Source organism: Balearica regulorum, chromosome 26, assembly GCF_011004875.1.
Source record: "Balearica regulorum gibbericeps isolate bBalReg1 chromosome 26, bBalReg1.pri, whole genome shotgun sequence".
NCBI lineage: Eukaryota > Metazoa > Chordata > Aves > Gruiformes > Gruidae > Balearica > Balearica regulorum.
Window position 1 is genome coordinate 2,298,130 of NC_046209.1, and position 15,884 is coordinate 2,314,013.

The 15,884-nt window shown below is 73.0% G+C and overlaps 1 protein-coding gene across 4 annotated transcripts; it reads right to left on the reverse strand.

The window, feature by feature from the left end:
* Window positions 1–962: 962 nt before the first annotated feature.
* Window positions 963–7,661, reverse strand: KCNN1 (potassium calcium-activated channel subfamily N member 1). 4 transcript variants are annotated; one of them, XM_075776655.1, is made up of 9 exons: window positions 7,552–7,661; window positions 5,829–6,263; window positions 5,652–5,747; window positions 5,148–5,566; window positions 2,682–2,823; window positions 2,460–2,570; window positions 2,231–2,358; window positions 1,474–1,543; window positions 963–1,352 (listed from the first exon to the last, which is right to left on the reverse strand). In XM_075776655.1, the coding sequence occupies exons 2-9, from the start codon at window positions 6,204–6,206 to the stop codon at window positions 1,080–1,082; spliced, it is 1,617 nt and encodes a 538-aa protein (XP_075632770.1). In that variant the 5' UTR covers window positions 6,207–6,263; window positions 7,552–7,661; the 3' UTR covers window positions 963–1,079. The 4 variants fall into 4 exon arrangements, 3 of the variants coding, with proteins under 3 accessions (XP_075632770.1, XP_075632768.1, XP_075632769.1); XR_012838995.1 differs by having other exon boundaries at window positions 1,283–1,352; window positions 2,256–2,358; window positions 7,552–7,659; XM_075776653.1 differs by having other exon boundaries at window positions 2,460–2,823; window positions 7,552–7,659.
* Window positions 7,662–15,884: the final 8,223 nt, after the last annotated feature.

Sequence of the window (15,884 nt, forward strand, 5' to 3'; positions counted from 1 at the left end):
GGGGGGGGGGAGCCTCCGCAACGAGGGGAGCTGCAAAGATCCCCCCCGAGCATCCCCCCCCCCTCGCTCCCCCCTCCGGGACCCCGTCCCACCCCCCCGCACCGTGCGGGGTCCCGCTGCCGCGAGCAGAGAGCGACGCGTCCAGTTCAGGCTCCTTTAATGTGCACCTCAGCTCCCCCCCCCCCGGCCCCCCCTTCACACCGAGGGTCGTAGCTGGGGAGCAGGACCAGCCCCGGGGGGGGGGCCGGGGCTGCGGGGGTCCCGGCAGAGGGTCCTTGCCCACCCCACTGGCAGGGGGCTGGGCTGAATATTGCATCCAGGAATCTCACAGCACTTTACAATGGTCGGTACCGTTGCCCGCCCCCCCCCCCCCCCCAATCCCTCCCTCCCCACCCCCCCACCCCCATTTTACAGATGGGGGAAACTGAGGCACAGAGAGGTGACGGGACTTCGCCAAGGTCACTTCGTGGCAGAGCCAGGAACAGAGCCCCCCCCCCCTCCCCGCTCCCCCCAGGAATCCTCAGCCCTGCTCTCACCACGGGGGGCTGCCCCCCCCTCCCCGCTCCGCACCCTCCAGGCAAGACCCCAGGCGCCCCCCCACCCTGTCCCCAACCTCCGCCCCCCCCCACACGCGGAAGGTGGCAGCCCCCAGCCCCCCCATAACGCTCAGGGCTCCTGGCTTCTCCCCCCTCTCTTCCCACCCCCCCCCCCAGCTCCTGCCCCCCAGGGCTGCTCCATCCCCCCCCCCAGGGCTGCTCCATCCCCCCCCCAGGGCTGCTCCATCCCCCCCCCCGGGCTGCTCCATCCTCCCTGGCACAGCAGCTGCTGCACCCCCCAACCCCCCCCCCCCCCCCCCCCCCAAAAAAAAAGCCCTCCTGGAGGCTGGGGCTCACCTCCCACCTGGCCGGGGTGGGGGGGCACAGGACGGCTCGGGGCAGGGGGGGGCTCCAGCCTCACGCCAGCACAGTGAACGCAGGAAATTTATACAGGGCTTTACAGAACAAAGCTACTGAAATCAGCCACACGATGGCCAGACATAAGAGGGACCCCGGCCCCCCCAAACCCCCCCCCCCCCCATATCACCCGCTGTCCGAGGAGGTGGGGGGGGCGGTGGAAGGGGACCTGGGGGGTCGGGTGGGGGTGCAAGGGGCCGTGGCGGAGCAGAGACGGGGGGTCCAGCTCCCCAGGAGCTCGCGCTGCTGCTGCCCCAGGGCTTGGCTGACCAGCCCCGGCAGCGCCAGCAGGCTCAGCCCCAGCGCCTCCATCTTGCTCTCCAGGGCGCCCAGCCGCTTCTCCAGGTCCTCGTTACGCTCCTGCAGCTCCGAGACCATGTCGTACATGATGTTCTGGGTCTGACGGGAGTTTAGGGGTCACGCCGGGGCAGGGGGGGGTGGGTGGGGGGGTGTGTGTCTCAGCACCGGGAGCCCCTGCAGCGGGGGTTCCCGGCCCCCCCCCCACCCCGGCGTCGCTCACCTTTGCCAGGTCCACCAGCGTGTTGGCCTGATCGTTGAGCTTCCGCTGCTCCATCTTCACGCTCCTCAACCTGCAGAGACATGGGGGAGCGGGGTCGAGGTCAGCGACACCCCTACGCAGCCCCCCCCCCCAGCACCTCGGCATGCAGCCCCCCCACCCCGCAAGCACAGCCTCTGCCCCTCCATCCTTGCCCCAGACAGCCCTGGGGGGGGGGGGCTGTGCCGTGTGTCCCCCCCATTTTGCAGCAACGAGCCCATGCAAACGGGAGCAGACGGAGGAGAGGAGCAGCCCCGCGGGGTGACTTACTTCTGAGCTCTGCAGGGACGGGGCAGAACAGAGACAAAACACAACAGGAGGTTTAATACCACCACGAAGAGCGCAGGGAGACGACAGCAGCCGCAGCACGGCCCCCCCCCACCTCCTCCGTGTCCCCCCCTCTAAGCCGGGCGCCCCTCCGTTCCCCCCCACAAAGCAGGAGGCACCCGGGAGCTCGCAGCCCCCAGCCCCGCTCCCCGGTGCGGGTGAAGCCGGACGGCAGACGCGGTCACATCAAGCCTCATCGGTCGGGTACCCCTGGGGTCACCCCAGCGTCGTCGGGGTCCCCACCCGCCCGAAAGAGGGACAGGGACCACCTGGCTCCCAACCCGGGGGTCCGGGCAGCACGGGCACAGAAGGGGAGGAAGCGCCCGGCTCTCCTCCCGGAGCCACGACAGGGAAAAACCTCCTCGTAGGAAGCAGGTAAAGGTTTGGCACTTACTGATGGATGGCTTGGAGGAACTTACGCTGGTGTTTCCGAACTTTGGCATGGTCGATCTTCTTCACCAGCTTGGTGTGTTTGTAGATGAGCCACGTTTCCCTGAGTACGTTGGCAGCAGCATTTTTCACCTGGAGGCACCAAGAGCACCGGGGTGAGGGATGGAGACGGCCGGTCCCGCGCCCAGCGCTGCCGTGTCCGATGGCTCCCGGGGCGGCGGGGGGTGTCTTACCCGCTTCGTTAGCTGCGTATCCATCATGAAGTTGTGCACGTGTTTCTCCGCTTTGGTGAGCTCTAGCTTTCTGGCAACGACGGCGACAACCAGAGCAGTGCAACCGGCGCCCTGCAAGCAGAGAGCCCCACGGTGAGGGCAGCGGCAGGAGCGGGGTCGGGGGGCACAGAAGTCGTCATTCCCCTCCCCGCCCCGCCGCCTGCCCCCCTCCCTGGCGCTCACCATGATGCCGGTGAGCAGACACACGCCCTTCCCGCAGTAGGTGTGCGGCACCATGTCCCCGTAGCCGATGGAGAGGAAGGTGATGGAGATCAGCCACATCGCCCCCAAAAAGTTGCTGGTCACCTCCTGCTTGTCGTGGTACCTGCCCGGGGCCGAGCGCAGCCGCCGTCACCGCGCGGTCCCGATCCCGCCACGTGCCCCCCGTGGCGCCGCCGGCTTTGCCACACGGTTTTTAACCGCTTTCCCATCGGGCGGCCGCAGCCAGGAGAGTCCCCAAGCTCCCGACCGCGCCGCTGGCACGTGGGACCCCAAAGCAGCTGGGGACACCCTGGGGACACTTTGGGGACACCAGGTACAGCCACTCCGGACACAGGCGCCAGGGAGGAGGAAAGCCCCGGGGTGGCTGCGGTCCCTGGGAGCGGGGCTGGTTTTGGGGAGGGGGGTGCTGCTGGAGATGAGGAGTGGGGAGCAGCCGCCCCCACACACGGACGGCAGCAACCTCCGGCCTCCTGAAGGTCCCCCAGAGATCTCAAAGCACAGGACACGGGTGTCACCATCAGACCGGACCCCCCTGGGGAGGGGACACCCCACCTCTGCAAAATGGGGGACGGTTGCACAGACACGGCCGGAGCAGAGCACCCCTCACCCCCACGAGCTCCTGGGTGGCCACCCCGGCAAGCTGCCCCCCCACCCCCAAGCAAGCCCAGGGCTACAAAGGGCCCCGAGGCCACCGTGGGCGTCACTGCGGGGGGAGCAGGGGACACTGTGCTTTGAGATTTCGTGGCCAGCACTGATGCCACGAGTGCAGACGGCTGTGCCCCCCCGCCCCCTCCCCGAGGGACCCCCGGACACGGCCCCCGCCGCTGGCAGGGACGAGCCCGGCTGGGGGGACACGGAGCAGTGGGGCCGGGCGCTGGGTGCGGCCAAGCCGGGCAGCGGGACGGGGGGGCATGCGGGGAGCAGCGGAGAGCTGGGAAAACCGGGTGCCGGGGGTGAGGAAAGGGAAGGGGGGAGACGGGAGCGAGCCGGGGTGAACTCAAGCGTGCGGCAAGGAATTTAGGATTGCTGCGTCCCTCTGCCCGGGCACGGCCGCGCGGTTTGGGCTTGGAACCTCAGGCGGCACCCAGGGATGCGGCAGGGCGATGCTGGGGGGCACCGCGTGGCCGGGGGGGACCCGCACCCCGGGGTGGGCTGGCATTGGGGTGCATAGGGGCTGAGCCGGCCCCACTCCCTACTTGGGGCTGAGTCGGTCCCCAAAGGGCCAGCGGCACCGGGATGTCACCCCGTGGTGACGCTCCCTGGGACACGGGGGGCTGCAGTACCCCCCGCTCCCCCCATCCTCCCGAGGGGCACCCGGCACTCCTTCACCGCACCCGAACCGGGCACGTTCAGGAGGGGAAATGCCGAGCGACAGCGACCGCCGGAGCCGAGCAAAAGCCCTGCGGAGCCTCAGCCTCAGCCTCCAGCTCGAAACAAGGAGGATCCAGCGGCTCCTTCCCGGCTGCTCCGGCGCGGCTCCGCTCTTTGCCGGGGTTTTTCTCCCTTCGGGGCCGTGCCGGGACCCCCAGTGATTCCTGCAGCAAGCCCACCCCTCTGAGAGCACCCCGAGAGCCGGGGCAGAAGGACCACGCTCTGCACCCCCCCGCCCCGCGCACACTGCGACGGGACCCCCGGCTCGTGCCCGCGGCCAGGCCGGGCACCGCGGCCGCCCCGGCTGGGGGGGCACAGGGGGGGCGGAAAGCAGCTGCTGAGGTTCCAAGCAGAAAAGGGCTCCAGCCCCTTTCCGTGTCCACGGCCTCTTCGCCCCCTCTCCCCGGCCCCCCAACCCTGACCGCCCCCCATCCCGCCGGCTGCAGCTAATCCTAAATTCGGGGTAGCACAAGGCTGGGGCGGGGGGGGCCGTCCCGTGCAGGACGCGCTGTCGGGCCCTGGGGTGACTCACAGTTTGTCCCTGCGAGCAGCAGAGCGGGCAGGGAGGGAAAACAAGAGCAGTTAACGCGTGTCCAAGGGAGCGGCCGAAAAGGGGCGAGCACGGGCAGGGCACCGGCGCGGGCATCCCGGCCCCGGCAGCTCTGCGGGAGCAGCTGAGGAGCACGGGCCACATCCTGCGCAAGGGCTCGGTCCCCTCAGTGAGAGACCCCTCCCGCCCCAGCTCCTCAGGGTTCCTGCCACATCCCGGGGGGCACGAAGGGGCTCGGGAGAGGTCAGGGGACAGCCTGGGGGTCCGGCCGCCCCCATCTCGCCTCGGCAAGTGGGTTTCGTTTGGCAAAACCGTCGTGGCCACCACACGAGGGTCCCGCCGAGGAGGTTCTGCCCGGAGAGCGGGGGCCTCTTCTCCAAGGGGCCTCTTCTCTCCCCCCAGCCCCGCCGGGGTCTGCACCGTGTGTCCTCAGCTGCACCCCAGCCCCGCGCGCCCCCCCCCCCCCCCGCCCCCCCAAAAGCCCCGCTGGGGACCATCCCCCGTACCTCTCGCAGACACGGACTGTCCAGGCAGCGATGATCCAGGAGGAGATGCTGAAGACCAGGAGGACGGTGCCGGGGCAGATGGTCATGAGGGTCTTCATGACGAAGCGGGTGTTGAAGTTGATCTTGTTGAGGGCACCGATGCTGCGGGAGGAGGCGTCGGTGAAGAGCTTGCTGTGCAGCAGCATGACGCGCCCGATCAGGTACAGCCGCAGGAACATGGGGATGGAGAGGATGATGTCCACGTCGGCATCGGCCACCGAGGCGGCGTAGGTGAAGGCCAACCGCGCCGTCCAGGTGAAGAGGTACTGGCCGGGGATGGGGTGGATGGCACAGACGATCAGCTCCAGGGCGATGAAGAAGATGCGCTCGTAGGTCATGGCGATGCGCCAGTCATCGGCGCCGTTATCCACCATGAAGAGCTGTGGGGGGAGAAGGGGGCGGTGGGCGGCGGGACCCCCGGGGCGTCGCGGTCCCGGCGAGCGCCCACGGGTGGGTGCCCCTCACCTGGATCTCCCTGGCGTGGTACATGACGATGAGCCCCAGGAGGATGACGGTCGAGAGGCTGATAAGGCATTTCAGTGCAAACGAATACGATGACTCCTGCGAGGGGAGCGGGCGGCGTGAGCCCGGCCGGACCCCCCCCAGCCCCCTGCCCGCCCGCCCACCCGCCACGACCTCCACCTTGGTGTAGACACCCCAGGACAGCTCTGTCTCCGTGACCATGACCACGATGCCGAACATCCCGAAGATGAGGGCGTAATCGCTGAGGCGCTTCCGTTTCTCGAAGAGGGCTCGCCGGTGCCCCAGCTTGTACCCGATGTTCTGGTTCCTCCGGGGTCCTCGTCCCCGTTCCTCGGCCGCATCCTGTCCCGGGGCCGCCGTCAAGCCGGGGTCCGGACCCCCGGGCTGCTCTGGCCGCGAGACCACCACCTCAAGGCCGGGGGGACGGCGGGGCCGCAGCGGCTGGGTCTCCCCCTCCAGTGGGTGCAGGGTGCGGGCGGAGGCGCTCAGGGGGCCCCGGGGCCGTGCCACCCCCCCATTGTACCGGCAGCTGCTCATGGCTCTGGCGGGGAGGGGGCCGGGCGATCCCGCATGGCTCAGCGGCACAGGGGCGACCTGCGGGAGAGGGGACGGTGTCGGGTGGGGGGGTGCGTGGGTGGGGGGTGCGTGGGTGGGTGTCCCCGGGATCAGCATCCTCACCCCCCCCCCCCGGCATCGGGTAACGGCTGACGGGGCACATGGTGCCCATGTGCCAGCCTCGACCGCGGCGGGGCCGTGCCCTGCCCACGGGGATCGCGCCCTGCCCACGGGGATCGCGCCCTGCCCACGGGGGCCGTGCCCTGCCCACGGGGGACGCGCCCCCCGCCCAGGGGTCGGTGCCGCTGCAGCCCGGCCGCCCCCTCTGCCGCCTCCGGGGGGGGAGGGAGGGGGAGCAGCGAGGGCACGAGGGGTCCGGCCTCACGGTGCCCCCGGTGCCCGGTGCTGGCCCCGGGACGGCTCCGGTAACGGGCTCCAGCTGCGCGCCCCCGCGGCTCCCGGTGCCGGGGCTCCCGGTGGGCTCGGCTCAACCTCAACCTCAGCCCCACCCCCGGCTCTGCCCTGCCCGCTGCCCGCTGCCCGCTGCCCGCTACCTGCCGCCGGGCCGGGCCGGGGTCGCGCCGCCACCGCTGCAGCCCGGCTCGGTCCCGGGGACGCGCGGCGGGACCGGAGCGCTCAGGGGCGGGGCGGAGGCGGGGCGCGGCCCCTCATTGGCGGAGACAGTCTACGCCCCCCGTGACGTACAACACGCCACGCCCTTCCCCACGCCCCCGAGCGCTGGCCCCGCCTCCCCCGGGCACACCCCCCCCCCCCCCCCTCCCCGGGCACCCCCCGCACCCCCAGACCCCGCCGCTGCCCCGCACCCACCCACAGCAGCACGTGCGTCCCCCGGCCCCCACAGCCCCCCCCAGCACTCACACCCCCGGCACCCCCCCGCCCCCCCGCCAAATACCCCCAGGCACCCCCAAACCCCCCCAGGCACCCCCAAACACCCCCCATGCACCCCCAACCCCCCCCAGGCACCCCCAAACACCCCCGGGCAGCCCCTCCCCGCCAGCCCCCCTGTGCACACCCTTCGGCCCCCCAATGACACCCCCCCCATGGACGCCCCTGCCACCCCCCCCCCCACCCTGCAGCCTCGCGGCGCTGGTCCCCTGCACCCCAAACCCCATCACCCCCCATGCGCCCCCCCCCCCCCCAGCGCACCCCTCCAGCCTCCCCAGCGAGCCCCCAGTAATCCCCTCCACCACTCCCAGCGCACCCCCCCAACACCCCAACGCCCCCCCCCAGCGCCCCAACACCCCCCCGTGACCCCCCTGACACCGCAGCAGCCCCCTGCACCCCCAGCCCCTCCGCACCCCCTTACCTGCTCGGGCTCCCCGGGGCCGGCCGGGGGGGGCCTCGGGGCGTCAGGGGCTGCGGGGCCGGGGCTTGGCGCGGGGGGGGTCCGGGGGGCCGGGTGCCATGGGCTTCCCTCCACGCCTGGCCGGAGAGGAGACGTGGCGTTAGCGGGGTCCCCGAACCCCCTCGCCCGCGGTGCCGTGGACCCCCAGAGCCACCGCACACGGCCGAGGGTCCCGCCCTGGCACGGCCACCCGGGATGGGGGGGGGGGGGGGTGTCACCCCATCCGTGGGCCGCAGCGGGGCCGTGGGCAGGGGGGCTGCCGGTGCCGCACCGAGACCCCCGCCAGCAACCGGGGCGTTGGAGCGGGGACTCGGCGAGCGGAGCCGCGTTCTTCGGCTCTGGGGCAAGGGGAGGGCAGGGCCGGAGGGGCACCGGGGGGGACGCGGGCAGAGCCCCTGGCCCTGCGCCCTCCTGCAGCCCCCCAGCACCAACAGCCCCCCCCCCCCCGCACGACGGGCACCGAAATCCCCCTGCGGAGCCCTCGGTGCAGATGGCACCGGCAGCGCCGTCCCGGTTGGAGGGCCAGGCCGGGGCAGGTTGCTGCAGGGCTCCTCGCACGGGGAAGCTGGGGGGTCCCCGCAGCCTCTCCCCTGGCCCCCCAGCGGGGCCGTACCCCCGGGGTGGGGTGGGGGGGGGGGCAGCTCCCCGGATTTCAGGCCTCCGAGCGCCCGAGTCCTGCTGCAGCCCGTCCCGGCTACAACAACCGGCACCGGCACCCCCCCTGCAAATGCCGCCGCTGCGCCGACATCCCTCCCGGTGCAGGGACGGCCGGGAAGGGGCTGCTGCCACCGGCATCCCCCCATCCGTGGCGGGGGGCAGCAGGGCTTCGAGAGCCCCTTCCCCGTCCCCCTCAGGGGGATGCACCGGAGCCGGGGCCGATGGTTTCCTGCTACCTACGGGAGCAAAGGCTGCGTGGCCGGGCTCCAGCGCCCAGCTGCTCCCTGGTGTGTATCCGGGGCGGCTGGCTCCCCTCCAGAGCCAGATCATTTTCGCTCCGTTCTGCCAAATTTATTGCAGGAAAATGGGCTCCGATTTCTTTTTAATACTCGGTTGGGGAGAAAAATACGCAGCGGGCAAGGCGGAGGGGGAAGCGGTCTCCCGCGGCTGCCGGCCCCGGGCTCCCTTCGCCACGGAGGTGTCGGAGATGCCAGAGCCGTGCCGGGGCCTGGCAAAGTTTTTGGCACCTCGAATGGGGCTGGCGAAGCCGCCCCCAGAGCCCTCCCAGACGGATGACAGTAAATATTTTATTAACCATCACTCCGCGGTCGTTTCACTAATAGCTTCTATCAATGGCAACATAAATGGGCCTTATTAAATCTTCCCCCTGTCAGGACATCGATGGGGACATCTCCGGCAGGACTCAGCGCCCGGAGGGTTGATTAAAACTGCGAAGCCCCGAGGGGTCCCTGTCCCCACGGGGACGTCACGGCCGGTGGCCGCATCCCCGGGGATGCTCGGGTGGGACGCGCAGCGCGGGGGCACCGAGCGCTGCTCCCCCGCGGCCCCATCGCGGGGACGGGGACGTGGCGGGTCGTGTGTGTGTCCCCCCCCCCCCTCGGCCGGGGCCTGCTGTCCGCGGCCGCTGCGTGTCCTTGAGCAACGGCCCCGAGCGTCCCGGCTCTCGGCAGCTCCCGCACCGGGAGGTTGGCGGCGATGCGGCAGCAGGACACCCACCGCCGCAGCCCGGGCGTCTCTGCACGGCCGCAGGGTGCTCCCGCTGCCTCCGCCGCAGCGCTCGGGGATGGGACACGGGGACCCACGAGGTCTCGTCTCCCCGGGGGGGGGGTGTAGGGGTCCCTGGGGAGAGGGGTGTGGGGGGGGCTGCCCTGGGTGGGCACGGGATGTCACGGGCTTTAAAGAGGAGCTGGCTGGGGAAAGACCCTCGGCTGGGGAGGGATGGGGGTCCTAAGGGGGCCCCGGCCGGGGCAGCACCTCCTCGTCCTGCACGGAGCAGGGACACGGGCGGGGGGGGATGGGATTTAACCCCCCCACATGGCCGGGCCGCAGCAGGCCCCGGTGCCCTGGGGGTGGCTGTGGGGTGGCGGTGGGACCCCCCCGCTCCCCACGGGCCCCGGAGCAGCGTTGCTGCCTGGGAGCAACTGCAGAGGAGGAGGGTGCAGCTAAAAATAGAAGCGGGCAGCCGAAGGCTCCTGGCTGGTGATTTATTTATTACCCGCTCGCTAATTCCTGCCTGGGAATCGCGGTCCTGGGGAGGGCAGGGCAGGAATTTGGGGGAGCTGCGGTCACGGCCGGGCCATGCCTGCGGGTCCCACGCCAGCAGCCGGGCGGCACGGCCACGGTCCCGCTACCGTACGGGGGGGAAGGAGCTGGGGAACCAGGGAACCCCCCCTCGCCGTGGTGCGAGGGACGGGGTGCTCGGGGCGGTGGGACCCGTGCCGTGCCCCTCGCCTGGGGCCGCAGGGGCTTCCCGCCAGCTGGCGTGGGGGCTCGGGGCTTGCCGGGTGCACGAAGCGCGTCAGACGCCTCACAGCCCCCCCCCCCCCCCAGCCTCCCAAATTCCCCACGGTGGCCCCGGTTCCTCGGGCGGCCGCGGCTCCCGCCGCTGCCAAGCCCCGGCCATATGTCCCAGGCTGGAGAGCATCTGTCGGTGCCGGCAGGAGCCCCCAGCCCCCACAAACACCGCTGCCCACCCGCCGGCACAAAGCTGGACGGGGGGGTGTGCCACCGCCGCTGCCCCCCGAGGGAAGGGCAGGGGGGCTGAGCCTGGTTTGGGGGTGCACGGGACCGTCTGAGGTCCCTGGGGCTGGTGGAAGCGCCGGGATGAGGTCACCGGGATGAGGTCACCGGGCTCCCCAAAGAGCACCGGGATGGCCGAGCCAAGCCCTGCCACCGAGGCAGCCCTGGGGATGCCAGCAGCCGGGCCCCCGTACCCCGGGCACCCCGTGTCTGCCCCAGCACGTCGGGGCCAGCGCAAAGGGGCAGAGCCCGGCACCGGGGTGATTCGCCCCACGCAGGATCTGGCCCATCCCCACCCGTGGGGCTGTGGGGGTGTCCGAAGGTCCCATGGCGCAGGGGGAGGCACACGGGCTGGCACACGCGTGGGGACGCGCGAGGACACGCGGGGACACCCGAACCTCCTCGGCCCCGCTGCGACGCAGGGGAATCCCCGGCTTGTCCCGGGGTCTCCCCGAGAAAAACCCTCCCCTGAGCCCCACCGAGACGCCCTGGGGCTGGATCAGGCCCCGGAGGAATGGCGGGGGCAGCACCGGTGGCCCCGGGGCCGGTGGGGGTAGCCGGGGTCCCCCAGGCACCCCCTACCCAAGGGGGACCCCAACCCCAGCCCTCCCACCTCAGGAGGGGACACGCAGACGGGGACACCCTACCTGCGCCGAGCCCGGCGGGTGCCTGGGGCTGGGGTGGGGGGTGCTGCAGGGTTTGGGGGGGGGGTTTGGGCTCCCCACGCCCCCCCTCCGCCGCCACCGCGTCGCGGTCCCCAGACAAAGCCGCTGCGCCGGGTTCGCCCGCCGCCTCCCCCACGCAGCTCGGCTCAGCCGAAGGACAAAGCCGCTCCGCCTGGCTGCCCCCGCCGGGTCACCACAGACCCCCTGCCCGGGGCCAGCTGGGGGGGACACGGGTGTCCCCGCTGCCCCTGGGACTGCCACAAGCCCCTGGACGAGGGGGGGGTCCCCCAAATCTCACAAGCACCTTTGGAGAGCCCCGTCCCTGCGCTGCGGGGCGGTGGTCCCCGCCGCCGTGGCAGTGTCACCGCAGCCACCGCGGTCCCTAGTCCTGCACGGGGTCCCCAGGGGCGGCCCAAGGTCACGGGGAAGGTCGGGAGGGGCGGGGAGGCCCCAGCGCCCACGGCTTCGACGGCTGCACCGCGGCACACCGGGCACTCCCTGGCACGTCGAAGCCACGAGCGCCGCGCGGTGCCAGAACCTGGCGGGAGCCCCGAGCACCAGCCCTGGACTTTGCACCAGCAAACACCACGCGCAGCCCTGGCACCGCGCACGGCCCGAGGTCCCGTCAGCCCCGGCGTCTCACCGGCTGCGCCGCCCCGGCATGGCCGGCTCCCGGCATCACAGCCAGATCGACCGAGGCTGTTCGCGGCATGGGGTGTCCCCGGTTTTGGTGGGTGCTGTGATGGGTGCAGCGCGGGGCTGGATCCCCTGGCCAGAGCCGTCCCGGGGCCGTGTCCCCCACCAGGGCTGTGCCGGCAGCCGGACCCCGCTGCCGGGGAGCACCGAGGGCCCCCCCGGACCCGCTCAGCCATGCTCCCCTTTGCAGCCTCGCGGCTTTGGTCCCCGCGGCCACACCAACCCCGAGCCCAGAGACCCACCGTGCTCCCCTGACTCCGGCAGCTGGGGATTGCCCAGAGCAGCCGACGCACCGCAGGCAGGGCGTCCCCGGTGTCCCCCCACCCAGGCACCCAGCCACAGCCGGGGGAAACCATCCCTGGGGGTCCCCGCTGCTGCCACCCCCGCGCCCGCTCACCTGCCACGGCGCTATGGGGAGCGTCGGGACGAGCCGGGGTGCGCGGGGGGTGGCAGGGGCATGGGCCGGGGCGCAGGGGCTGCAGCCGCTGGCAGCTCTCTGCGCGGCAGAGCGGCGGTGGCGACGGCAGCCGTGCCCGGGCGCGTGTGGGAGCCGCGGTGCGGGGGGGGCCGGGGGCTTCCCCGCCCCACGCCCCCGCATCCCCCCCCCCCCCCCAGCCCCGCCACGGCGGGCAGTGACCTTGAGGCCGCGGCGCTGGCGGAGGATGGGGGAGGAGGATATTTTTAGTCGGACAGAGTCACTCCCATCGCGTCCTCATTGTCACCGCCGTGGCTGCCTCCAGCGCCCCGCTGCCCCAATCCAGCCCCCGCCCCCCCCCGGCTCCCCGACACGCCGGGGGCTGTGGGGTGCGCTGCGGGTGGGAGCAGGGGCAGCCAAACGGGCCCTGCCTGCCCCGGACCCCCCAGAGCCTCGGGGTGTCCCCGGGTCAGCCCCCCACGGCATCCCCTTCCCCTTCCCAAAGAGCCGTGCTGCCCCCGGGCACCCCCCCGCTGCCCCGCTCCATCCCCGCTGCGCTGGGGGTCCCCACAAGCTGGGGGGTTCCCCAGGAGCCAGGGGATCCCCAGGAGCCAGGGGAATCCCCAGGAGCCAGGGGGTTCCCCAGCAGCAGCAGGTCCCCCGGAGCTGGAGGGGGGGGGTCCCCAGGAACCAGAGGGGGTCCCCAGCCCACCCACCCCCCCGGTGCACCCACCTGCAGGCAGACCCCAGCCTCCGCTCCCCTCGAACGCTGCCACCGGTGACCATGGCCTGGCGTCGGCACGTGCCGGCGCGGCGGTGAGCCCGGGCTGCCGGGAGGTTCTGCCGGTACGGCCGGACGAGCTGGGGGCCGGGGGCGGGCGGGCGCCTCGGCTCCGGCCCCACGGTCCCACCTGGCCCCACGCTGCCGCTCCGTGCCTCGGTTTCCCCAGCGCGCAGGCGGAGGGCGCGAGGCAGCGATGCGGCGGCGTTGCTATTCCGCTCACACGCGCAGCCGCGCACACCCGCTCCCGGTTCCTCCCCGCCGCCCCGGCCACCGCAGCTATTGTCTGCAGCTAAATTTAGCCGCCTGCCGGCTCCCCCACTTTAATTGTCACATCTGCGGGGACGTGGGCGATCGCCCGCCCCGCAGCTCCCCGAGCACCCGCGCCACCGCCGTGCTTCGCCCTCCCCGGTGCCCGGCACCGTTCCAGCCGGGGCACCCTGGGACCGCGCTGGCTCTGACCCGGCCGCAGCGCCCTCGGTAGCCCCCCGCTTGCACCGAAAGCAGCCGCGCGGCTGGCTTGGCACGCGCGCGTGAGCAGGACCCAGCGCCCGGGGTGGCACGGGGACCGCGGACCCCCACGGCCGGTGTGCGGCTCCTGGGGATGCGATTGCCGCCGGTGGGGAACCAGGACCCCCCAGAGCCGGGTGGCGGTGGGGGGCGGATCAGGGTGGCATCTCTGAGCAGACCCCCAGACGTGGCGTGCATCGCACCCACGCTCGGCAGGCTGCGGTGGGCGTGCGAGCAGCGGGGGGTGGGCAGGGTGGGGGGGGCTGGGGGTGCTGCCCACCTGCCTGCAGCCTCCCCCCTGCTCCCTCTGTCAAGTCAGAGAACTGTGGGCAGCAGCGGGGCCTCCCTGGGGCAGCGGGGCACACGCGCGTGCAAGCACCCTGTGCTGGGGAGGGCGTGCGAGCGTGCGCGCGTGCCCTTGCACAGGGGCTGCGCGTGAGGAGGGCACGGGGGCTGCGGTCGCGCGTTGAACAAAGCGCGGCGGGGTGCGCACGGCGGGGTGCGGGGACGGGGAGCGTGCGCAGGGGCGTGGGAGGCGCAGGGCCGGGTGTGCACGCGCAGGGCCGTGCGCAGGGCCGCGTGTGTACGGTGCCGGGCTATAGGGGTTGCAGCGTGAAGGCGTGCGCGTGCACAGCGTGCTTTGTGTTGTGTGCAGGGGGTAAATACGTGGGTGCGAGTGTGCGTGCAAGGGGTTGCGTGCACGGCTTTGCGCGCACGCGCGTGTGTGTGAGCGTGCAGGGAGGGGCGCGGCGTGCACAGAGGGGCGCAGGGGGTGCACGCATAGCTCCGTGCAGGGGGTGTGCTGTGCGCACGGTGCTGCAGCGTGTGTGCAGGGGGGTGCAGGGGGGTGCGTGCTGCGGGGGGGGGGGGGGCAGGCACGGCGCTGCCCGGAGGGTTGCATGGGGCGGGGGCGGGGGGGTGCATGAAGGGAGGGGGGGGGCTGCGTGGTGCAGGGGGTGTGCAGAGAGCTGGGGATGGGGGGGGCATGGTGCAGAGCGTGCAATCTGCAGAGGGGGTGCACGGGGGGGGGATGCCCGGTGCACGGGGGGGATGCCCGGTGCACGGGGGGGATGCCCGGTGCAGGGGGGGGGGGATGCCCGGTGCAGGGGGGGCCGCGGGGGGGGGATGCCCGGTGCAGGGGGGGGATGCCCGGTGCAGGGGGGGCCGCGGGGGGGGGATGCCCGGTGCAGGGGGGGGATGCCCGGTGCAGGGGGGGCCGCGGGGGGGGGATGCCCGGTGCAGGGGGGGGATGCCCGGTGCAGGGGGGGCCGCGGGGGGGGGATGCCCGGTGTAAGCCCTGCGCGGCTGCGCGGGCGTTGCGAGGATCCCGGGCCCGCGTGACCGGCCCCCCCCCCCCCCCCGCGGGTTCCCCCGCCCCCGCAGCGGAGCAGCCCGTTGCCATGGTAACACCGCCCCCCGGGCTGCGCACGGCGCGAGCGCGGCCCCCCCCCCCGCACAGTGTGGGGGGAGGGGGGGGGGACCGGAGAGGGAGGGGGAATCCCGGGGGGGCGGGGCGGGGAATCCCTCCCCTCTCCGCCGCGCCCCGGCCCCCCCCCCCCCGGTGCCGGGCCCCGCCCCCCCCCCCCCCGCGGCGGGCACGGACCCCCCGGCAGCCACTTCGCTGAGGGGGGAAACCGCGCCCCCCCCCCCCTGCAGCGGGGGGGTGTTCCCCCGTTAACCCCTCCGGTGCCCCGGGGATCCCTTCCTGCACCGCGGGATTCCCCCGCACCCGCCTCTGCAATGGGGGGGGGGGGTGTCCCCCATTAACCCCGCACTTGCACTGGGGGGGCTGGGGGGGCCCGTGTCCCCCCCCCCGAGGGATTCCCCCCATTGATCCCCTCTCTACAACTGGGGAACCCCCACCCTGCACTGGAGGGGTTCCCCCAATAACCCCTCCCTTGCACCGGGGGATCCCTTCCCTGAATTGGGGGGGGGCCCTTCCACCCACCCCCCCCCCCAGCCCCCCCCGTGCCAGAATAGCCCACGCGGCCCCCCCGGGGGGGCACCACGGCACTGCCGCAGTGCGAGGAGGAGGAGGAGGAGGAGGAGGAGGAGGAGGAGGAGGGTGGGCTCTGCTGCACAAAGCCAGGGCTGTGCAGGAGCCGGAGGCCTCTGCGCCATGGCGGGGGGGACACACAGGCCCCCGGGGGGGGGACGGGGACACAGCCCTGCAGCCTGGGGGACACAGGGATGGGGGGGCTCAGCCCAGGGACGCGGGTTGGGGAACACTCACGTGGGCTCCTTATTTCAGCATCGAGGAGGGGCGGGCAGGGCGCAGGCAGGGCGCAGGCAGGGCAGGCAGTGGGCTTCGCCCGCGTCAGTCACAGGCAAGGGCAGGGCAGCTGCCTGCAGCCTCCTCCAGGGCCGCAGCGGAGCCACGCACACCCCCAACCTGCTGGGGGGAGGCACGAAGGGGGTCCCCCCCCCCCGGAGTTCCCCAACGCAGGAACCACGACACAAACCGCAGCGGGATTTTTAGCCGCCCTTTACACGGCAAACACAGCCCCCCCCGAGCAAACCAGGAAATCAC

What these genes read in the sequence shown, in the direction of transcription:
- KCNN1 (XM_075776653.1), bottom strand. Translation starts at nt 6,206, where the DNA reads ATGAGCAGCTGCCGGTACAATGGGGGGGTGGCACGGCCCCGGGGCCCC. An exon ending in CCTGGGGTGTCTACACCAAG is followed by an intron (nt 5,748 to 5,828) that starts GTGGAGGTCGTG and finishes CTCCCCTCGCAG; the next exon opens with GAGTCATCGTATTCGTTTGC. An exon ending in CGCTGGTGGACCTGGCAAAG is followed by an intron (nt 1,353 to 1,473) that starts GTGAGCGACGCC and finishes AACTCCCGTCAG; the next exon opens with ACCCAGAACATCATGTACGA.